Below are 25,158 nucleotides of genomic sequence, written 5' to 3'. Positions count from 1 at the left end.
TACGTTCAACATTTATTGCATGGAAAAGGTCAGAATCCCTTTTTATCTCGAGGAAGAGCAAATGAATGTCCTCTATAACATTACAAGGAAGAATTATAAGTACTAATGTTATTTAAGTTTTCAAAAGAATTAACATTAAAAATGATTTTTACAATAACTACTATGTTATGAACTTACATCAATGGCCTTCTTCTTTAACTGTTCGTCTGATTCAATTCCTGGAGGCAGTTCCATTTCTACATACACTTTCCCTCTCTCAAATCTAGTTTTTTGACTCCCATCTTTTTTCCCCTTACTTGCGAAACAGTTTCTGATTTTTGCAGACAGATTAGATATTTTGTCTTTGTCATTGTCCCATCTCCCAAGTATCCTACAGCTTTATCATAACCCACTCTTTTCTTCAACTTTTCATCTGTCCAATGTTGTATTAATGGAAGTTCAGTTGGTTGTACTTCTCCTCTAAACTCTATTCTATGCATGTATGCCAGCATGAGGAACATAGTGCATCCGCAAAAACTCTTACTACCACCTTTAAACTCTTCCACTGCTTTAACCAATTTCTGAAATATATACTTGCACCAATATAAATCTTTGATTTTCGTAACATCTTGGACAGCGTTAAGCATCTTGAAATATAGGATATGACTTGTGTTAGGTGCTAAGAATGTGCACATACTGTAGACCACAAACATCCGCTTGAAGTCATCTCCACTCTCAGTTGTTTGCTTTAACCTTTCAGATAACTGGTTCATCTTGATCATCTCTGTTGTGCCTCCTAATCCAAACCTTTGGCACCATTGTTCTTTTAAAGGCTCCTCTGCTGACTGTTTACAAAGACCAATCGGTGTAAATTCCACTTCATTACCTTGCCTAGGTAACATGAAAAAGTCATGAATATCATCCTTTTTCAGAATAAACTCCTTCGTACCAGAAGCTTTGAACAGGAAGTTGTTGTGGTTGAATGCCTTTATCACCCATTTTATTGTCCCCTTTGGGAATTCGGTTATTTTCAATTCTAACAGGCCCCCAAAACCAATCTCTTTAACTGCTTGTTTTTGGTCATCTGTGAGATTGTTAATAATTTCGACCAAAGTTGTTGATCGACATTTAACTACAAATTCTGCAACATAAACTATACATGTTACAGAAAAGTAAATCAACAACAACAACAACCACCACAACAACAACAACAACAACAACAACAACAACAACAACAACAACAACAACAACAACAACAACAACAACAACACCAACAACAACAACAACAACAACAACAACAACAACAACAACAACAACAACAACAACAACAACAACAACAACAACAACAACAACAACAACAACAACAACAACAACAACAACAACAACAACAATTTATTCATGTAAATCAAATTACAGAAACAACAAATTCACTCACTGTAACATGCAATAACAGCTAATGTAACAGACACATTGAATAACAGTAACAGACACATTGATTAACAGTCATAATAAATATTTTACAGATACAATTACACATTCCACTTTCCAAATAGAAATTATAACATACATATTTCTTCAGTATAACATTCCTATCCATTCTATGACAGTTTACAAATTAGGTTAACCGTGTAAACAAACAACATCAACAGTTCATTAATATAACATACATAATCATTACTAGAACTTAATGAAGGATAGAAACACTACATACTCTTGTTTCCTTTTAGACTTTTCAGCATTCTCAACAATGTCTTTCTCCATATTGTTTGCTTTCAATTCATTACCAACATTCTTCTTCAAAGTCACTTTTAGTTTCTTCGCACTAGTAGTAGGAACTTCATCGTCTGCGTCCTTGTTTTTTCTTTTCCCCTTTTTCGTTTTAGGACTTGAATCTACTTTTTTACTCGTTTTCGTCATTATACTTCTTCGGTTTCTGCATTTTTTTGTTAACATTGCTTCAATTCATCATCATGTATACAAACTACCATTGTTACATACCATTATCGAAGCAGAAAACAACAAAATAATATCACAACACTAAAATTTAAATTATAAAACTTATATACACCATGAAAAGGAGATTTAAATTTCGATTATACCTATAATTGAGTGATATCAACGATTATTGTTCTTGAATTTTGAACAACTGATGATTTTAATTTTTTTGATTGTTATAACGGTGTATTGGTGATAATTTTTGGGGAAAACGTTTGAGAGATGTTTGAAGAGGAGAGATAAAGTAAAAAAATTGAAAATTTTGAAACATCGCGTGTTTTGGACGTTTTGTTCAACTCTGGAGTCTGACATATGGCATGCAACGTGTCAGCATCTTGAGCGTCCATTGTGTTGGATCTGATGGTCTGAAATGATAGGACGGACTCATTTAAAACCCTAAACTCATCGGATCCGGCTATATATATATATATATATATATATATATATATATATATATATATATATATATATATATATATATATATATATATAGAAATAGGATCTGTGCAAACCTATAGTTCGGTGCGAACTTACGAACTCGTATGAATCGTCGATTTACACAGATCCTATGGCCATATAAAGCGCACTAAAACCAATCCCCCTCTTCCCTTAAATCTTACCCCTCTATGCTTACCCCACCCACACACTAATACAACCACAACAAGAGTCCACGGCCGTCATATCCCCGACGACGTCTTCACCACCAAGCCACCTTGAAAGTCGCAGGGACTACCCGAATGACACAGACATCCCTTCTGAATTACTTTGCACAATCGCACGCCGCGGATGACGACGCACGCAAATCCCCTTGCTGACGGTCACCCTATCTCCGGTCACCGTGGGCTCTCCTCACCTGGCAGCGCCTCGCCACGCCGCCGACAATGTTGTCTCTCTTTGGCGATGCGATTGAGATCATAGAACTTCAGATCTATTAATTCAACAATGATTTTAATAAATTAATTAAGATTGGCGAACTCCGGCAATGTTTATGGCGTTTCTTAGTGGTGGGCGGCTGTCGGTGATCTCCGACGAGTGTGTGCAAGATTGAAAATGAGGCGAATGTTTCTCTACCTCACATGATGACATTTTGTGTGGAAAATGGTAAGAGTGTTCGTGGTGCCTATGGTGTCTTCGTGCGGTAGATGTTGGTGTCGTCGTGCGGTGGTTCTATAAGGTGGTCGAGTTGTTACCAGCGTTGATTTGGTTGCGTTGTCTTGTGTTAGTTTGTTGCGGTAATGGTGGTGGGGGAAATGTTGGTGGTGGGGGTTGTGATGAAGGTGGTGGAAGTGGATACACAAAATACCACCCCAGATACACATGGTATTTATACGGGATACACTTAGTATTAATACGGGGTACATGTGTATCTAGTAGTTATATTTCATTGCCATGAATTTAGTTATGCGTTCTCATGTTTTGGTGGTTTAAGTGGCTCAACAAATATGCATTCGAGCATGATTGTAAACCCTTTGTTCAAGGTGAACTTATGTTCTATATTCCCCTAGTATTTTGACCGTTCTGTGGAAAAGCTCATTCATCATCATCCATAGCTTCACTTGTTCATCATCATCCAGCAGGTTTCCTCGGTAGTACCTATGACTTCACTTCCACGAACAAGGTGATTAGGAGGGTCCTCCGACAGCAATTCACACAACCTACTTCTGTTTCCAAACTGTGATATGAGTTTGTTTCAAAGCATCTTTGAGGCTTCAGTTGTCCATTGCTAATTATACTGATATCTGCAAGTGTTAAATGAATTATTATTGCTAAACATGTATTCGAGCATGAGTAATTTCCCCACGTTGGTTGTCACTTGTCACCTAAAGATGGTGAAATTAATTTTTTTCTTTGGTAGGATAAAAATGGTGAAATTATTGAAATAATTTAAAGTGTTTAATCTTTGACTAGAAGCTGGACCAGATTCGAAATGGCAAAAACACCACCTTTCATTGCCACCTACTTGTCGTGCCTGTCGAAAGATTTAACTTCATTTTGTTTCCATGGGTAATGCACATTTGCTATTTAGCAAGCATTTCTAAATTCGCAAGAGATATCAGGCATCCGTAAGGAAAATTTTGAAATTTGGGAGAACAGAGATAATAATAGTGACAATTAAGATCATTACTAAAAATTCTGGCAATTTGTGTTGAGCAATCCAATAATAGACAAAATGAGAACGCATAACTAAATTATGTCTTGTATCTTCGTTAAACTCAAACTAAAGCAAAGACTGACTAAGATTGTTGTCTTACTCGCAATCACCAATTTGCCTCCTCTGATTCTTCGACGGATCCTTACAAGTACCTCTATATGCATCCGAGGTGTTCTACCAAATTTAATTCTACCGAGCTAGCCTATTCTCTGCCAAAAATTGACCTTGAACATATTCTAGTAATAAGAGTCTTGGCCCTGTTCTTACAAGTTCTTGATGACTTGGCCTTCAAACGGAGAGCATTAAACCCGAGACTTCCACGCCTTTGACATTTTATTTGCAGCATATCTAGAAGCTCTGATAACACCTACTGTTAATACACTGAGAAGCTTGACTGCCTCAAGCTCGATACTCTCACTTTTCGTCTTATGATCTTCTCCACACGGTTTCGCCTCTGCTCTCGATTTTATAACTACATCAAGTCGACTGTATAAAGGAAGATAATATTCAATGATGCTTATTTGTTGGTCACTCTATAACCAACAACAAGACCCCAATATGCCTCAAAGGCTTTAGCGATTGCGCCTCGGGTGGGGTAAGAGGGTATGAATGAAGACAGTTTGTGACGTCATTTCTAGATGACATGTGATTAAACAGAAATTGCCCAGAGAAATGTGTAAAACAATCTCACAACAAATTTCACATGAAACAGAACATAAAAAGCTCACAGCATGATTGTAAACCCTTCATTTAAATCTTGAACTATTTTCCTTCCCATTCTTAAATGCAATTATCCCACTCCACATTGACTAAGATGCAAGAATAAAGGAGATAGCATAATAATAAAAACAATTGTTTCATACCGGAGTCCATTGTTTGAGGCATTCAAAAGCATCACCCCCATACGATTTTTGATTTGTAGGAAGACGAGAGACTAGGTACCGAACCGCGAGGTAAACCACAATCCTAAATCATTTGAGATTTGATTGTCAATCATTAAGAAAAAAAGTAATGGGGTAAGGTCGGATGAACGCAACTTTACCCCTGTGCTAGCAACATATTAAAGCTCTTTCCAAATGACCCAAATGAACGTTGTCAAAAATTACATCAACTGATTGTTACTTCACAGTTAAAAGAAGTGTAGCATATTTGTTGAACAGTATGAGGTAGCACTCAATCATCTTATAGACTAAATACAAACATTTTAAAATCAAAGACAATTAAAAGTTCGAGCACTATTGGAGATAGCAGTCTATACCAACAAAACATGCTATACTTCGATACAAGGGGACAAATTCAGATGCTTATTCGAAAGAATGTCATTCTCTTAATAAAATACCAACCTAGATATACTCCTTTACCTTGCTAGATACACATCTCTGACAATGTAGATACACTTTTTTACCTTGCTAGATACACATCTATGGTAACCTAGATACACATCCATCGTATGGTAGATACACTCCTTTACCTTACTAGATACACATATCTGACATGCTAGATACACTCCTTTATATTGTTAAATACACATCTATGACATGCTAGACACACTCTTTTAGCTTGCTAGATACACATCTTTGACAAGCTAGATGCACTCTTTCACCAATAATTCCACAAACCAGCTTTACATCTCAACAACTAATAATCCCAGTTCGTCCTCCCTAATCATTCATTCCTAAACAACAATACTTTACATTTCATCAAACCCAAAACTAATCAACCAAAACACTTAAATATAAAAATTGAAATAAAAAGAAATTGTTCATTTAGCACTACCTCTAGTAATCATATCCTTGTACCTCATAATAGATTCAACCCTCTCAGAATCGCAATTGTTTCTATTAACCAGTGAAATTTGTTTTTGCAAAATTCAATCGGAATACAAGATCTACGATAAACGAATTAAGATTTTAGAAAAAATATAGTACCGTCGAAGTCGAAGAAATTGTAAAATTTAGAGTCAAAAACTGCACCTCATGGAAGATGTCCGAAAATCCATAACTTGGTTGTTGGCCATAAGAGCGACAAAAGAAGCGCGGTGGCTTGGTCTGCGTGGCCGGCGGAGGATAGCATCATCTCCGGCGGTCTTCCGGAAACAACGGCGGATGGTGATGGTGATAGTGGTGGATGAAGGAGATGGAAAGTTAGGTGGGGTGTGTGAATAAACAAACATAAAGGATAAGTGTGAGGGAAGTCCGATGGGTTTTGTTTTTTGATATGATAATTTAAATTAGTTAAATACGGTTAAATGCTTGAACTTTAGTTAAATACGTGACCGACCCTATATATATATATATATATATATATATATATATATATATATATATATATATATATATATATATATATATATATATATATATATATAAAACAAAGCTGAATGGTGGTCCTATTTATCAAGAGTAAATCAAGTCAAACCCAATCTTTATCAAATAAGAAAATCAATCCCTCCATATCAGACGTAATAAACTAGAATTGATTGTCTAATGTGTATCAATCACTTATTCACACCCTTGATTTCCTCTCTAATTGATTCTATAATTTGTATATCTTAGGAATTGATTATGTAATTAGTATTCTATTCATACTTGTAATTAGCACTATATAATGTACATCTTGTAAGCAATAATATTCATCAAACATTTCCAACCGTTAACTTGAGCTGGGCTTGGAGACAGATCTGCAAGGTGAAGGAGAGATTGAAAGCTGGTTTCTCTACTCATACTGGGTGCATGGTCCATATACAACTCATACAGTATGTGATTGGCTTCTTGGCACCGGGGAGAAGGTGAGATGGGAACCTTATGTTTGAAATAGGCTTAGCCTGCCTAAAGTAAATTTCATTAATAGGCTATATGCAAGGAACAGACTACTTACTAAGCTGAGGCTGGACAAGTTTGTTATTATGACTGATGGCATGTGCTACATATGTGGATGTGCTCAAGAAACACAGGATCATATATTATTTGACTGTGTTTACAGTAAACAATGTGATAAGATTATAGAGAGGGGATTGCATAAAGGAATTAAATTGATAATAGTTGCTGTGTTTTACATAATATATGGTGCTATTTATAATAGCTCACATCTTTATTAAACCTAACCCTAATTATGCAAACCCTAATGGGCCTAATATCCTAATACCTTCCCGCAATCGTAAAGACGGTACATAGTACGAACTTTACGATTGGAGAATTACAATAAAATCAAAATAAGAAAAAAATCAATCTTCATCGACTTCTTCGTCTTCATTGTCCATCTCCGTCTTCGCAAGGTTGGTAAAATAAACGAGTGTTAAGACTCGTTAGAAATTTCTTCGAATAAGAACGTTAAGTTTTTCGGACTTGTCAAAAATCAAACAATTTGTTAGGAACACTAATCGGACCTAGACAAATTTCATCAAGACGGAAAACTATCCGTTAATTTCAATACTTGGAGAACGTTAATTTTTTCGGACTCCAAATTGATTGCGTAACTCGCCAGTTAATTTATACCACCTTAAACGGACTTGAAGATTAATAATGAAATTCCGAAGAAATAAGGTCGGGGTGATTTTCGAGTGAATCAAGAGACTCGAAAATGCATCCTTGCCGATTTAACCGTTCCTTGATTCATCACCATAAGATGACAAAGCGACAAAGCCTGGATGCTTTTGGAACATATAACAATGCTCCTAGTCCACCGTACTTATTTCTATTTCTCTCTCTCTCTCTCTCTTTTTTAACGAAAATTAAAATGAAACTAATCTTATAGGAGTAATTATTAGATCAGAATATCCCGCCGGTGGGCATCGCCTCATATTTTGCCCACCGGCAAGAAAGAGGAAACGAATTTAGAAACGAATTTAGAGTCCTCAAGGAAGAGGCTCTGATACCATGATAAGATTATAGAGGGGAGATTGCATAAAGAAATTATATTGATAATAGTTGCTGTGTTTTACCTAATATATGGTGAGCTATTTATAATATAGCTCACATATTTATTAAACCTAACCCTAATTATGCAAACCCTAATGGACCTAATATCCTAATACAATGTTTACTGACTGGCTAGACATCACATGGACTGATCCTATTTTGGATTGGTTGCTGAGATGGAGATGTAAGAGTTTGCTGAAGAAACGGATAGTAATGGCTAGCATTGCTAGCCTGCTATATTTTCTATGGATAGTAAGGAATCAGACCAGAATTAAGGGTGCAGTACAACGCCCTGATTTGGTGCTGCGCAGAGTACAAGAGGTTGTAAGGTATAGGCTACATATATTGAGGGTAGATTTGTTAAGTGCTAGGAATATTAGTTGGCTTCGTGCTATGAAGTTGGTAAGCAGCTAGGTAGTGATGTGATATGTAACGTTAATGGAGGTTTGTCAGTAAGTTTAAGCAGGTTTAATGTATTTCACATTCTACGACAAAAAAAAAAAAAAAAAAAAAAAAAAAAATATATATATATATATATATATATATATAGAGATATATATATATATATATATATATATATATATATATATATATATAAAAGAGCAATTACGGAATTTTTTTGTTATTTCTTTGGTGTTGGTATGTTACACTTGTGACCTTTTGACATTTTGGTAACCTCTTAGCTTTTAGCCTAAAATAACTTGTTGAAAAATGAATTATTTTTAATGAAAAGAACATTGGTTCGATCGTAAATTCTTATTTCAGAAAGGGATATTTCCCATCTAAAATAAGACGAAGAAAATGTAGCCATTTTACGATAAAATGTGGAGTACTATTTTCCAATAAAATGTTACCGTCATTTTTAGGGAAAAAAAGTGACTACTTTAGTTATAACATTTTGTCATTAAATAGTTACATTCTATTAAAAAATGGTGACATTTAATCCGTCTTATTTCATACCGTCTGAAACAAGACTTATTGTTGTTCGATATACAAAGGGTCTACTGCTTTACAAGAAGTACTAGAATAAAACGACGACGATCCACAATTGTGCCCTAAATTGTGGGGAAAAAGAAAAGGCTAACGAATGATGAAAATATACAAAGTGAGAACTGCAACAGCTTGACTGTTTTTAATTTTTTACCAAAATTGATGGATGATTTAGACTGCCATAAATGCCACAAAGTACTTCGTAGCGTACTACGGACTACAACTGGGAGGAACAATTATGCGATCAAGGCTTGTCTCGATTCTCTAGTGAATTACATATACACTCTGGGAATGGATTCTGGTAGAAGGACTCTTCATACCGGAGTCGTGCTCGCCCTTTAATCCCGGATGGTGGGCCACCTCTTTTCCTAGGAGCCCCTTGCCTGTTTTCATACCAAATACAAGTGAGACACTTATAAAGGTGCGAAAATGATGTCGCAATGTCCAGCTATGAAAAGAGACACAGAGAAAAAAGATGAGCCAACCTCGTCCTGTGCATTTCCTTGACAATCTCAGACAAAGATGAAGCCTTTTCTAGTTGTCCAGATTCCAACTTATCAAATACTTCAATGAGACCCTTCCTGCAGAAAACAAGTTCCTCTGAGTTAGCTTTACGAAGAAAATTAAACATATGCATCACATTGACAGCAGAATGAACACTCTAATGTCTAAGGTTTTAAAGTTCTTGCCCTCAATATAGTCAATATTAAAGAAAGATGTTCTTAACGAAAATAAAAAATTGATCAAAACAAGTACGGACATTTTATCTAAAATGTACATACCCATATATTCAGACGAGACACTAATATGAGTTTATGAAATCGTGCCTATAGAAACTATACATTCGATGATGAATAAATTACTTTCTTACTAAATTCATCCTTGCATATTTTCTCTCTTCTCAAAACGAGTAGTGTCTATACAAGTTTCTATTGCAACAGTGCCAAAGACTTTGTATCTATGGACTATGGTTCTAGATTACAATACGAATAAAGCAAAATAACTCGCTAAATTTATTCTGCTTCTTTTTATTGTGTAGTAGTCTCTGATGCAAATCTCGATGTAATGCACATCGTCGATCATCTAAACACAGCCTCTTCGTGTTAAAACACTGGGATAAGGCTATGTACCAGATATTGGGGTAGTTTTGTTTAAGACTAATGTCTATCAACTATCCATGAGTTGCTGCCATACACATTCCTAATTTACAGGTCAGATGCTGATTACCTGTCTGGCGTGATGGTTTTCCTGTGGCCCAGAAACCGTCTGTGCCCCTCAACTGCTCTTGCCATATTACCAGAATGAGAAGGAATGAACACATTGCTCTCTACAGAGATTATATAATCAATTGCAGCAGTTTGAGAAGCATGGCCAGAAAATGCTTCTAGTTCATCTTGGGTTGCCAATGTTTCCTGCCATTAAAAAACTAGTTGATGACAAACTTGAACTCGGCTTTCTAAAAATGTCCAGCCCTGTTACTGACCTTAAGGACAGCAATTTAGCGCCTACCTTGATAACCACATTAGGAAACCTAACAGTCAGGTCTGAGAGTCGCCGTGCACCACCATAAATTTCCCCAGCAGCAATATATATTAATGTTGATGAAGGATAACCAAGTGCCTGAATAAAAATTCCAACCTCCTTCGGCGTTAGAGGACAATAGCCTGCATTCCTTTGCTCTGTGGCATTTATTTTCTTTATCTTCCAATGATTTGTATTCTCCCTGATAAATATTAGCAGAGAAGTATATTAATAAGTACATGAAAGTGTAATAAATTTTAACAGAACAATGATTCTCAATGTGGATTTGGAGGGCTACCACCTGCACCAAGCGGCCAAGTTCAAATCACATTAAATCGGACTACTTCCACATCAGCACAAAGCCTGTTTTCCCTACATTTTCCATAATCATTAATATTATCCCTATATGATTTTGGTTGTCAAATGATGTCGAATTTGACTAATATTTTCTCACACTATAAGCTAGTTACAAATTATTTTGAATGATAACATGTAAATGTTGTTGATTAAAATAGTCGTTTCGATGAATGACACCTGAGAGATATAAAAGTGGATCTCCACTTGTATCTGGAGACATCACTGTTTGAAGTTGATTTTGGTTAAGCACCAAAGTCAAATGAAGACGATAAATTTGGGATAGAGATCGTATATAACGGCATTTGAAGCATTCATGCATGTATATGAGTGAGAATTAACATATTCACCAAAATGACAGAAACTTGCAAGCTGCTACACAAAGAGCATGGGTCAATGACATAAAGCCATCCAGTTGAGCTCCTTTAACTTGAAAAATTCGAAGGCAGATGGCCTTGCGCTCTCGAATTGAATATTTTCATTGGATACATAATAAAGAAGCACATAAGTTAAATAAATAGGTGTGATTCTGCTGCAGTGTAGAACATTATAAAGAGAATGGCATGATTTTCTCTAGGGAGTGGTTTGGTTCGGGAAAGGGAATGAAATCAACTAAGGGGATACAAGGGGAAAGGTATCAAATTCCTTTAACTAAAAACCTTGTTTGGTCTGAAACCTAAAACAAAATGACATTCCATAGTCCATCCATTCCCAACAAACACCCTAAGGGCTAAGCCCAGCACAAAAACTACTAACACCTACAACCACCACAATCAGCGGCTCTCCTTCCTCACCATTGCCGGCAACCCCCTCCCCGCCGCACCCTCATCGCCCCTCCCCATCCGTCAAAATCCGCTGCCCTGCCCTTAAAACCCCCTCCACCACCCCCAAAACACCAGACCCAATGTTTTTTTGGGGTGGGCTGGGGGGAGTTTTCTAGGGTTGGGAGTGGCGTTTTGAGTGTGGGGTTAGGGTTGAATTTGGGGAGTGGTGTTATGGGTGGTGTGCCAGCGGTATGAGGCAGTGGGGAGGACTTTAGTGGTGGAATGGATGGTGGTGCATCAGCATTCTGGGGGTGATGGGGGACGAGTTTGATAGGTGGTGAGTTGTCTTGGGTGGGGGTGGTGGTGTTTATAAGGTGAAGGTGGAGGTTGGGAGGAGTCGTCACCACTGGTTGTGGGGTCGTTGGCGACCATGGTGGCAGGAGGGCGGCTATGTTGGACTGTAATAGGGGGCGGTATGGGCGGGGGTGTGGTAGCGACAGTGGTAGTGATGGGCATCAAATGAAGGCTTTTCATTACCTTTCCCTTTCCTAACACCCCCATACCAAACGTCCCTAGGTAATTCAAAAAAAAATGAAAAAAATGGTGAGGTGCTCAAACAAAGAAATTACGGTATAAAAGTAGGAACTTCTACAAAACTTTATTAAACATGTAATCTTAGGCTCTTAGCTTAGAGAATGGGGTAGTTAATTGCAATTGGGCAGGCTCTAGTTACTCATTAGCCCCCTTACGACCAAATCTCTGACAAACCTTTAGAACCTTTGACGAGAGGTCTAGAAGTAGAAATGCATTTAGGTAAACACAGTGTACATTGCGACCAGAATAATACAAGCACACTTATACAGATATTTTTTAAATAGAGCATACATATGCCAATACCTCATAATCCTCAACTCCTCAGATTCGGCATTAGAGAGTCCATAAGTACAGCCAGTGAAAGAAAGCATGTCCTTCTCATATCTAAGATGAAGAGCTATGTACTTGCCCCCACGTGATCTTAGTCGCTCCACTAGCCTCTGTGGTGTTATTGTCAAGAAGTCAGAACGTTTTATATAAATCATACACATTAATAGGGTTCAAAAACACTCGCAACTAACATTTGTAAAACATTGTGATCCTGTGAGTTGTGAGTGGTGACAAACCTATGTTACTATACTGACTTCACTGACAAGAATCTGCTGTTCAGAATTTGATTTTAATTGCATCAGAGGTTCACCTTTCCCAGAAGTTCAATAGAGGGGGAGAAACGTAGAGCACGGTATAGGGTACGGCATCGCAGCCTCTGGATGTCCAGAGGCAGATCATTGTTTGCAAGCCGGGAATCTGATTTTGCGACATGAATTACCTGACAATATTACTTAACAAGTTAGCACATCTACATAATAGCTTTATTGCAAATGTAGTGCTACATTTTTATTTTTATTTTACAACTTTTCTGGTATTTACGACGAGCATAACAGAGGTTATCTATAAAAGGCAAAGCTGGACAAGCAGTACCACTACGCTCTCAAGCTATCAGAATGGACCGAAACCCACACGATTGCAATTTCAACAACACAACATCATCAAAAGGAGAAATTTAAACACATGACACGTAGAAGAATTATCTAAGAGTTCTATTTAAATTCTATTCAGCTCGATGCTGCATATAATTATCTAGAAGAATTATCTATTGCGACTAATTTGTTCTGCAAAAATAGTAGAGTCAAGGGCTTATCAGAATGAACCAAAATAACATGATTCGAATTTTTACAATACGAAAATATCAAAAGAAGAAATTGAAATTCCTGGCATGTAGAAGAATTATCTATATAAATTTTTATGCAGCTCGATGCTGAAAGAATCATATTTTAGTTATCACCACATATTTTGGATACACTATACCTAGTGTAAATGTGTAACAAAATGGAAGTATATAATTCGCTTGTTGACATACTTTCAGACACAATCACCTAGCAATGAACTTTCAAGCAAATCACAGTCTCATAGACTTTCTTCTTCAGTTCATTATTAACCCAAATAATCCCAGAAGCTTCCTGAACCTAAATTGTACATAAGGTTCTAATAAGCTGAATTTCTCTTTAAGAGACTACTTACATGAGACAGTTATGTCTCTCTAAACCTTGTTTGTATAAAACCCACTTCATTATCGGCGCTCACCAGACATTAGACTCTTACAGATCCCTTCTTTTTAACTATAATAAAATTACTAAAAGAAAAAAAGCATTAGGGGACAAGAAGTGCTCCTCAACTTAGAACTACAAATTATCCCAAACCTTTGAAGAAAGGTAATTGGGGCATTAACAAAGCAACTTCTGCCTTAGCCCAAAAGGAAGTAAATATACTGTATGACCCCCACTCTAATCTGCCAATGGTGAACCCGAGAGAAAGGACAAAGATTCCTCTCCAGCCACACACAGAAAAAAACACTTCAAGCAAAGCACATTCCCACAGCAACTAGCGAGTAACTTATTGTGGCCAGAGTTGGTAAATGGTGAGAACAGAGGGATTTCTGGGTTTGATTACGATGTTTCACAGATATATTCCTAGTGGGGTCAAGATTACAGTAAACTTTTTACAATGGGAGATAGGAAGTTGAATCACATTACACAGGCAGCCTTCCTAGTTTTTCCCAAGTCAAAACTAAATTGTCAAGTGGGAAACATATCCTTTAGTGGAAGTTCCACAACTGACTAGACATCTTTCCTTTTATCCCAAGGGTTTATTTCTTTGTGGCGGAAAATTAATAATCAGATCTTCAAGGACACACACTTTTGACCAAAATTAATTCAGGAAAGAGATGATGAATTTATGGACAGACTTTTTAGATAATTAAGCATACGACAAAAAAAGTTCACATATTTATTTTACATCCTTGTTAAGTATTGGAAATAAAGAAGTCTTCTCTATTGTGTCAACTTATGGAAATAATGGAATAGATTGCCTAAAGAAAAACTGGAAAAGTAAAATATTCCCGCCATTGTGGAGCATTTGCAAGGAAATATGCTCAAATTTTGGTAAGTGAACATTCTCTTATGTAGCGTGGAATTTAATCTAAACGTAGATTTAAGAAAAATTCTTTCCATATTTCCAATGGAGCCAAAGACTCATTACTCTTTGGTTATGGATTATAATGGAATAAATCAAAATGGCTCACTGAAGTGGTTGTGCTTCTTTCTTTTGTAAAGTAGCGGTCTTTCGTTGCAGTTCTCGACGCAATTTTCATCTTGGGTCATTCGGAAACAGCCTCGTTGTGTTGCTAACACAAGGGTAAGGCTGCGTACATTCGACCCCCCCCCCCCCCTGCAATTTGCGGGAGCCATTAAGGCACTGGGGTAATGCTGTTGTTGTAGATTTAAGAAAAATAATTGCACCTGGTAATCCTTCCATAAATGAGTCATATTCTCATAATAGCTCATTCCCGACCACAAACTGAAATGTTTACGGGCTCGTGGAACAAATTCGAAGTGTTTAGGAAGCTCCTTCACTATATCAACATCCTGCTGCAGGCTCGTGATGAAATGAGGCACATCAAACATGTCTGCAAACCCACTGTTAAAGAATAAAGAACATGGCATGGTAAGCCACAGCAGAAACAAAGAGATGCTAATGAAAGGATTGTCAACAAGACCTCGAATCCTGCCAAAATGAGCGTTTATCCAACATAGGAATCACTAGTGTTGCATTCATTATTCGTGCCACAGCCACCATATCAGCAATCTAAGTCAAGAGGAGCTATTAGATCAGAGGGGAAAAAAGTGATGAATTTGACATAAAGCACACCTGATGCAGGGAAGAATTTATTCAATTTAGACGAATGGATAAGATCACTATATATCTTTCATTAACATGCGATGAAATATTTCAGCAAAAACATTTACATGTCTCTATCATATGTTCATAATTCTATATGAACGCATCCAAAGTAAAACATTTTTGCCCAAATGAAAATTTGTACGCAAGAGTGTACAAGTAAAAGCATGCATCACCTTGCTCTGATTAAGAGGTGAGAGTTAATGGACAAAATTACTTGGCAAACCGTCGTTTTAGGGTTTGTTTGGATATAGAAGTAGGGGCGTTTTAGGGTTTGTTTGGATATAGAAGTAGGGGGAAGAGGAGGGGAAGAGGAGGGGAAGAGGGAAGGGGAAAATTTTCCTATATTGGATGGATTTATTATGGGGGGTTGCGAAGTATCGTCGACGTTTTATAACGAACGACGCTTTATGATGAAATGATCAAATTGTCCTAGTCATACTTTTAATTTCATTCTATCTCCTCTCTCCCCTCTCAAAATCTCCTAAATTCAACCTAAACCAACAAATCTAAAACAAATTTAAGATCAAAATCAATGTCGGACGCCGCCGCATGAGTGGTAAGTTAACTAACTAATAACTTATAACATTTCGCACCAAAAAAAAATAAAAAATAAAATAATTTATTACATTGAATATATTGCTTTTACGTTAAATCTAATAGGTTTTACATTAGAATTCACATAACAATGATGAAATTTGAAAATCTAGGGATAATTCCCGTGGTACCCCTGAAGTTTGGATTTTTCCCCAAATACCCCTACTTTTACTTTTCTGAAAAATTACTTTAACTGCGCATATCTCTTAGTCACGATTTCATAAAGCCACGACTGATTCTTTTTCTAAAACTGTAGATCTTGGAAAGATAATCATTATAAAAAAAATTCATTTTCTGCATATGTGATCGAAAATAAAAGCCGACCAAAGTTTCTTGAACAAACAAACTTTGACAAGTCGTAACTCCGTTCTAAGATATCAGAAAACACGATTGCTTTTTTTTTCACGTTCAAAAGATGAGTGTGGCGGAGATGCGTATGTTAGAGGTGGATGTGCGGCCATACAAGGAAAGATCGATTTAAGGAATGAGGTGATTAGGGAAAAGGTAAAAGTGGCAGCAATAGAGGACAAGATGATGGAAGACCAACTAAGATGGTTTGGCCATGTGAGAAGGAGACATATGGACGCACCTGTTAGGAGGCTGGAGAAGACATGGGGAACTGAAAAGGTTGCTAGGGGTAGAGGGAGACCAAAGCAAAGACATGGCTGTATGGCTGAGAGTGATAGAGCACGATATGAGATTTCTCGGGCTTGATGAGGGAATGGTGACGGAGAGGAATGGACGGAAATGATACATGTGGATTATTAGTACTTGACGGTATTTGAGATATTTAACGTTTTTTATTTAATTTTTAAAAAATGTATTTGTTCTTTTCGGATTTATTACCAACAACTTATATATTAATACTTGGTTCACTTTTAAGGTATTCCGGAACCTTAAGTTTTACTTCGGTTTTCAAAATCGTTTTAATCTTTATTCTCGATTTAAATTCTAAGTTTTTATAAAAGAAATCGGGACTTCGATTTTAAAACCTTAAGTTTACCTTCTTTTGTATTATGTTTCACTCCCCTTTTGTTTTTCACTTTTTCTTTTCTATATTTTCGCATTTTGCAGTGTGCGTTCACCCATGGACGGTTCTAAAGGATGATTCATGAAAAAATCGCGACTTTTCGATCTCGTATCTAAGAGATATGACCACTCAAAACGTTTTTTTTTTTTACAAAAGTAGGGGTATTCGGGGAAAAAGTGCAAACCTAGGGGTACCATGGGAATTATCCAAAAAATATAGTTTTACGTTAAATCTAATAGGTTTTACGCATGACATTGCCGAAATTTTGAATCTAATAAGTGGAGACGAACCATGGACCAAACCAGGCGCTGAGTTTCAACATCCAACATGGTGGAGACGTTGAGTTCAACGTCTAACATGGGAGGACACGATGAATTTCAAAGTCCAAAGTCCATCCACGGACGTTGAAGTTCAACATCCTTGGTTGTTGGATTTCAATGTCCTACCGTGGCTGGACGTTGGTGTCACGCCCGTCGATTTGTCTTTCCTAATTGCTTTTGTATTGATTTCATATGTCGGAAGAAGGGTACACGTGGTTGTTGCACATTCTCGAGTTTACCGGTGCATCTCCTCAATTGGGTTTCATTGTTGCTCTTCGGAAGGTATTTTCTAGACAATCCTCGTTTTCGTTTATTGTGGTGTTAGGCACGTGAACCGTGCCATGGAGAACCGGGCACCGCACTATTGATCCACAAAAAAGACTGGTGCAAAGATCATGTTCTTAAGAATCCTCAAACCGGTTGGTGGAAAGTACGCATCTAGTGAGGAAGAGTTTAAAGAGGCTTTGTATGTTTTTAATCAAATATTGGAAGGAATTGGCTTCTTATATGTCGAGTACACGGTTTGTATTATGCTATACAAACGAGTACTTCCATCTCGGGAACACGGCCACCTCCCGTGATAGGAGCATGAGCATTTTGTTAGAATCACGGTTACTGATTGAGACAATCGTTGTATGACTTACATAATCCTTGGTATTTTAAGTGTGAGTTGTTTTATCACACAACTGATTCTACATGGAAAGAAAAACCATTATATGCCACAACCTCGTTTAAAAACGCTATTTATAGCATTTTACAAAACGTGAAAATCTTTTAGCGTACACACGTTAGCCCTGTGTTACAATTAAATAAAATTTTCTTATCTAATGTTTGGAGGGTCATCTTTACCGAATATGAGACTAGAAGTTAGTATTTTAGGTGGTACTTTGGAAATATATATATACACACACATACTACCAAAATGTTTTAATTTGGGTGTTATTTAATTTTATATTTTAGGGCGAACCCAAAATGACGCGTTTGAATTAAGAGAGGTGAAATCACTTTTAACTATGATTTCACCCCCTTCTTACTATGATACTCGCACTCATGGGAATAATTTTGAGACACTATTATGAATTCAATGAATTGTATTATCTATTTAATGTTAGTTTCTTTTAATCTCTTATATTTTTTTTCTTTAAATGTCAAACGAAGAGACATGTGGAAATACATACATCAATCAGATACGTCGGTCCTCGGAGCTTGCACTTACGTCATCTCTTGTGTGAGGCGCTATGAGTATCGTTCCCATAGATGCATGCCAATTATCAATGATGTTCCTCTTAACTCTAAGGTGTAAGGTGTGGGGTCTCTCAACACTACCCACGTGGGATGTATTGGAGGCCACGCGGGATGTATTGGAGGCATAAGAACTTGATGAGCTGTCCTCTAGAATGCAAGCGCATCCATGTAATTTGTGATTTAAAATCCACAAAACACCATATGGCGCCACGCTTTGATTTGAGCTCCTTAGGAGTAAGATTGTACTACATTACCATTCATTCGGTCCTTTTGCATAAGGGTTTTGACCAATGACACAAATGGTCCAATTAAAGACCGATGCAAACACACACAAATCATCTGAATGCATCCAATGATCCTCCCTACAACTTGTTTTGGTGGAAAAATTCGATGCGTCTGAAGGTGTTTTTTTGGTGAAACTGCTTAAAAAAGGCCCTTGTAGAATTCGAAGTCTGTAATCTCCTTAAGACACTATTCTCTCATTGAGTGTAGTCACCTTCCAATTTTTGACTAAAAACATACCAAGCCTCTTTAAACTCTTCCTCACTAGATGCGTACTTTCCACCAACCGATTTAAGGATTCTTAAGGATATGAACTTTGCACCACTCTTTTTTGTGGATCAACAGTGCTCGGTTCTCCATGGCACGGTTCACATGCCCAACACCACAATAAACGAAAACGAGGAGTGTCTAGAAAATACCTTCCGAAGAGCAACAATGAAACCCAATTGAAGGCTGAAGGAGATGCACCAGTAAACTCGAGAATGTGCAACAACCACGTGTACCCTTCTTCCGACATATGGAACCAATACAAAAGCAATTAGGAAAGACAAACGACGGGTGTGACACCACCGAGGGTCATCTTATAAACGTTCGTTTTGTATGTCGAATCAATGAGTACAACGTGTGGATAAGCATAGTGTCGCACGAATAATAATTTCACGTGTACCATTTATATGTTATTTTTTGATATTTGACTTCAACTAGTTTTAAACCCGTGCAAAATTGCACGGGTATGTTTGGGCCAGTATTAATATTTTTGGGTGTATATTTGTTTTTGCATTTCTATTGTACTTATCTAGTTGGTCTAAATCTACGATCTACATAATTTATGTTTAAATTTGTTACAAACACGTGCTCACATACACTGGTTTATAAAGAAATAACGTAATCTACTCTTGTAAATAAAAATTGCATACATAAAAAACTTTACATCCAGATAAAAGAAATATAATCTAATATAATCAACTTTAACGTATCTATGTAATTCATTTGCGTTTTATGTTCGATCCCGTATATAAATGTTATTCCTTCTTGAAATTATGTAATTTTATTATTATGTAATTTTGTTTTAAAAATTATGTAATTCAAATTCAATTACTCGCATTTGTAATTCATTCTGCGTATATGTTATTAATTTTATTTACACGGAATGTATAAAATTATTTCATAAAAAAATTTCATAATATTATTTCATAGAATTTGTTGTAAGACGGAATTTATCGCATGTTTGAAAAGAGGGAAATCTGAAAAATAAATACATTGCACACTCACGGGTCCCACCATAACATGAATTTCCAAAAAAAAAAAAAACCTACATTAATGACGTGGCGCGCTGAGGATTGAGTATTGTCTTTTGTATTAATATAGATAAGATTAGGTTAGAATTTGAATGGTTTTGGATTGATTGTTTGCCTTAGTTGTTAATTTAAATCGAGTTTTTGCGTTGTTATTGCTTAATCCGTGCCCTCATTTTGCGTTGTTTTTGCTTGGATGTTGATTGTAACGGTTTTTTTGCTTCAAAATGAAATGGGACGTCGAATTTCATTGTCCAACCCGAGAGGGGGGGGGAGACCATGAAATTCAACGTGTGGTGGACAACGAAATTCAACGTCCCATTCATTTCAAGGCGAAACCGTTAAAATCAACAACCACACAAAACAAACGCAAAATGAGGGAACGAATTAAGCAATAACAACACAAAAACTTTTTCAAATCAACAACAAAGGCAAACAATCAATCCCAAACCATTCAAATCCTAACCTAATTCAAATCAAATAATACAAAATAAATGGAACTACCTTACTTGTTCATGGTGGACGGAGGTCGCGGGTGGCAGTGGTGGTGCGCTTGTGGCTAGTGGTGGTGCGGGTGCCTAGGTGGTGGTTGTAGTGTAAGAGGCAAAGAGAGAGTAAGAGGGAGGGGGAAAGAGAAAGCCAAGAGTATGTATCATCATTTTTATGAAAAGTGTCAACGATTCGTTTCGTTATAAAACATCCACAAATTTCGAAACATGGTTTATTATTTGGCTTGATGGAGGCTTCATCTCAATCAACCTAAATCTAATTTACTGATCGAAAAAGAGGAACGGTCCCCCTCCCATTTCCTCCAAAGCTCTCCGTCTAAAGGAGGAGCAACAAGACTAAATCCCAACATGACTTGGGGTCGGGTAACATGAATCATCATTCGAATTCGTTTAGGCTTGAATCCAGCGACGCAATACGGTCAAAGCTAAGTAAACAAAAGTAAAAGGTTTTTTTGTCAAAAGCTACCTTATATTTAGGGTTATTTGTAAAAAGACTACCTTGTATTTATTTTCTTGTTGTAAACTACCTTTGTTTTCTCCTTTTTTAGAGTCAAAAGCTACCTATGTTGAAAATCCGGCGTTTTTGGTCGATTTAGCGACATTAATCTATCTCACGTGACGCTGTGAACGTCAAACAACAAAGACCAACTCCGTCCAAACTACAATTTAACTTCACATAAGAAAAATTTATGTTTTCACATTTTTATAATAAACTACGAACATTTACTAAAGTTAAGTGTAATCATAACGTCCCAAAATCGAGCCTAAGCAAGATTAGAACATAAAAGAGTCATGTGAGATAAGTTAAAGCCGGAAAACTGACCGAATCTGTCTATACTACCAGCCTAAGGAATAGACTAAAAATAAAGAAAACAAAGGTAGTCGAAACAAAAAAAAAAATGTAAGGTAGTTTTTTTTTTTTTTTACAAAACCCCTAAATATAATGTAGTTTTAGAAAAAAAAAATCAAAGTAAAACGAAAATAAAATAAAGACGAATGAAACAAGTACACTAAACATAAAGCAAGGTAAGAAAATTGTGAAAACCAAAAATTAAAGCACCAAAATAAGTTTGTAAGAAAAGAAAGAAATAAAGAAGTCTAAGTCAAAGAAAAGTTGTTCTAAGAAAAGTTGTAAAAAGTAAGAAAAGATCCAAAACTCAATCTACATCTTCAACATGAATTCTTTCTCTCCGATAATGTGCATATTGTATTCCTGATTTCCAGGTAAGGTAAGATGAGGGAATAGGGATGACCAAAACCAGAATAAGTCACCAATATTATTAATGCAAAGCATATCAAGCTAACCAAACAAGAGAAATTGTCACCTCCCTTTCCTATCTCCAGCCTAATATACCAACCAAACTAGAAAAACTGTCCCCTCGCCCTTTCCCTCCAAATCTCTTCATCCAAACAAGGGGTAAGTGAATGTACATACTGTACTCCACGTAAGATGAATAATGATCCCCTCAGGCCATTTGTACAACTATACAAACTAAGAGAACATAAAATTAACTTACACCAGTGCGCATTTGATTAAGCCCTCCATTACATTTCACAGTAATGAATCTATTTGAATCCTGGTAGGCAGCTGCAAAAGCATTTTGGAAATATGAAACTCAAGTCAGTGACAGAATCATCCTATGAGAGACCTAAGCAAAGGTTTCTCAGAAGCAGCATCTGCAACCTATCTACTACTAATAAAGCAAAGATATTTACAAAATAAAAAGAACTTATTGCTATTTCCATAATAACCTTTATAATTGGAAGTGGGCTTAACACAAGGACGCAGATTACGGCTGAAGGTTGAAACCCATAAATGTGCATCAGCAACCTGCAAAAGAAATTAGCAAATAAAAATAATAACAATATACTTAAATTACAACCAGTGAGAGCCAAGAAACATTCACGTAATTCCAATCATTCTGTAGAAACGTAGATTCAAACGAACATTATACAACAACAAAAAAAAAAAAAAAAAAAAAAAAAAAAAAAAAAGAATCCCAAAACTATTTTGCTTAGGCAATCTTCCTCTCCATCAAATCATTTTCTTTAAAAAATGTAATAAGGCAATACTTCTCCCAACCCATTTATATCATCTTCATCTGACTTTGGATGTCGAATATGAGCAATTATTTCTCACAGTATGCAATAGATACAACTTTTACAGCCACATACTATGAACTTAAAAAATTAAACAGGACAAATTTACTAAGTAACTCTACATATTTTTGGAGAAAATGACGGTCTACGTCACATTGGTTGATGTAGATTACCAAAGTCAAACAGGGACAATAAACTTGTGCAGGGGGTAGAAGTAACCTCGTTTTCACAGCGTCCTTCCTACTCTAAATGTGGGGAATTTTGAAAATGGAACATGATGAGACGGAGGAGCAATTTTTTACTAAAAAGAAATCTCAGAGCACATCAAACAGCCACATCAACTAAGAGAACCTAAACAATTCATATGCTATATACTACACAGTTCCCATCGTAAAAGAAACTTCATGAACATTATCATATGCCACCTTATGAGTATTAAGTTATTAACTCCTTCAAGATGGAAAGCTACATTTTCTTCAGATCATACTTTCTATTACCGAAAACTTGGGCTAGTTTCAATTACAGAAGTGCAGTTGGTCCTTAATCCAGAAATGAACTCTCTTCTCTCCTCGAATTGCATTGCCAATGCCTCTGGTATCTCGCCATTTAAATCCTGATAGCATTTGTAAATATGACAGATAAAACATAGGAACAGCGGCGAATAGGCCACCTAAAATACAGCCAAACAATTGACAAACTCGGGGTGAGTTAATGTTCGGTTTAGTTTGTCATTCAAACGACCCTAACCGTATATCTTCAACTAACATGGATCCAGAACTAAATTAGCAAGACTAAACCATCAACTGAAGCCAGGAACATTAACCAACAACTCAATTGCAGTCGATCCTTGCCAGGATTATAAGCTATGCAATTACACCTGGATCCCCTAGACCCATCACCTCTGACCTCTCAACTGATGATAAAATCTAGAAACCGAATTCCACACTATTGGACACTATCATACCATACAAATCCATTCTCCCTCCATCCCAGTTTTTTATTGTCCCCTCTCCCCTCTAAATTTACTCCAAAAGGTATTGTCCCGTTTCTAAATTTAAAAAGCAAAAAGTTCGAACATCCAATATTTCCCCTAAATTAACTACCAGCATCTCCGTCACAACAACATTGTTCCCACCCTCATTGATTCAAGGGGTAGAGTCGATATTTCATCACTTATCCTAAAATCATTCCAAAAATGGAAAGCGGACAATAAAAATTGAATTGCGAGTATAAAAAGGCAGAAAAACTCGGCAAAAAAAAAAAACAAAGAAATAAGCAAACTACCTGCTGAAACTGGCGAATATGATGAAACCCAGATCGAAAATCCTTAGAAAAAAGTGGGGTTTGGTCATCATCTAAAACATCTTTAGAGTATAAGATGAAAAGGGTAATTGAGAGACAAAAAAGAAGGATTGTATAGAGAGTGAGAGATAAAGGAGATAACTTTTTTGGGATGAATTTAAAAGTTGAGGAGCTTGAGTTTCTATGATTAGATGACAATCTGAGGTTTGCCATCTTTACTTAGTGACTTGGTGATGAATGATGATAGTGTGCTGTGTTTTGCTATATATGATCAATGTTGGATGGAGAAATCAATGGTGACGTCCTCAGATTTTCCAATGAACGGAGAAATCAAAGAGACTCGGTTCGGTCCATTTAGTAGTAGTGAGAGTTAGACCTTTCAAACGGGTCGGGTGGGTCGGGTTATAAGGTCACGGGTCGGGTTAGGGTCAGAATACGGGTCAAGAAATAATTTCTAACGTCTTTTTTAAATGATTTTCTTAATTAAAAAAAAAAACAAATTTTAAAATGTAAATCATATTTAAAATTAATATTTTAATCATATTCAACGTTTACATTAATTATATTGACATAATTATTAAAATAAAGTTTTTTTAATAATTATTTTATTATCAAATATATAAAAGTTATATAAAATTAACTTTTTAGTTGTTTTTGTAATTTTAAGTAGTAAAAAAAATATTTTTTTCACTATTTTTTCAAATATAATATATAAATATTAATATTTTAATAAAATTCTTGATTTACCTTTGACCCAACGAGTCGACCCTAAAATAACGGGTCATTTCGGGTTCGGGTCGAAAAAACGGGTTTGTAACCCTAAAAAACGGGTCGGGTCGGGTTTTCGGGTCGGGTCGGGTTTTGACAGGTCTAGTGAGAGTACACTAGAGTATGGCCGGTTTTTTTTGCTTGTTAAAGGAAGTGAAATGAATTGAATTAAAAATTGAATGGAACTGAACTGAAATGAACTAAATT

General features: G+C 36.3%; 1 protein-coding gene across 2 annotated transcripts; it reads right to left on the bottom strand.

Moving 5' to 3' along the window:
- Positions 1 to 8,939: 8,939 nt before the first annotated feature.
- LOC141633416 (O-fucosyltransferase 38-like) lies at positions 8,940 to 24,508 on the bottom strand. 2 transcript variants are annotated; one of them, XM_074445891.1, is made up of 11 exons: positions 24,166 to 24,508; positions 22,534 to 22,612; positions 22,299 to 22,369; positions 15,322 to 15,410; positions 15,065 to 15,242; positions 12,907 to 13,035; positions 12,570 to 12,706; positions 10,543 to 10,756; positions 10,261 to 10,445; positions 9,519 to 9,614; positions 8,940 to 9,416 (listed from the first exon to the last, which is right to left on the bottom strand). In XM_074445891.1, exons 1-11 carry the CDS (start codon positions 24,394 to 24,396, stop codon positions 9,278 to 9,280), a joined length of 1,548 nt encoding a protein of 515 aa, XP_074301992.1. In that variant the 5' UTR covers positions 24,397 to 24,508; the 3' UTR covers positions 8,940 to 9,277. The 2 variants fall into 2 exon arrangements, with proteins under 2 accessions (XP_074301992.1, XP_074301993.1); XM_074445892.1 differs by lacking the exons at positions 15,065 to 15,242; positions 15,322 to 15,410 and having other exon boundaries at positions 24,166 to 24,493.
- Between the last annotated feature and the right edge of the window lie 650 nt (positions 24,509 to 25,158).

This window comes from Silene latifolia, chromosome Y (genome assembly GCF_048544455.1).
Source record: "Silene latifolia isolate original U9 population chromosome Y, ASM4854445v1, whole genome shotgun sequence".
NCBI lineage: Eukaryota > Viridiplantae > Streptophyta > Magnoliopsida > Caryophyllales > Caryophyllaceae > Silene > Silene latifolia.
This window is presented reverse-complemented; position numbering and strand designations above follow the sequence as displayed.

Bases quoted from the DNA above. Each gene is read 5' to 3' on its own strand.
- LOC141633416 (XM_074445891.1), bottom strand. From the start codon at position 24,396: ATGGCAAACCTCAGATTGTCATCTAATCATAGAAACTCAAGCTCCTCA. The intron at 9,615-10,260 runs GTAATCAGCATC...TGTTTTCTGCAG, and splicing joins AAAACCATCACGCCAGACAG to GAAGGGTCTCATTGAAGTAT. The intron at 9,417-9,518 runs GTTGGCTCATCT...GTATGAAAACAG, and splicing joins AAGGAAATGCACAGGACGAG to GCAAGGGGCTCCTAGGAAAA.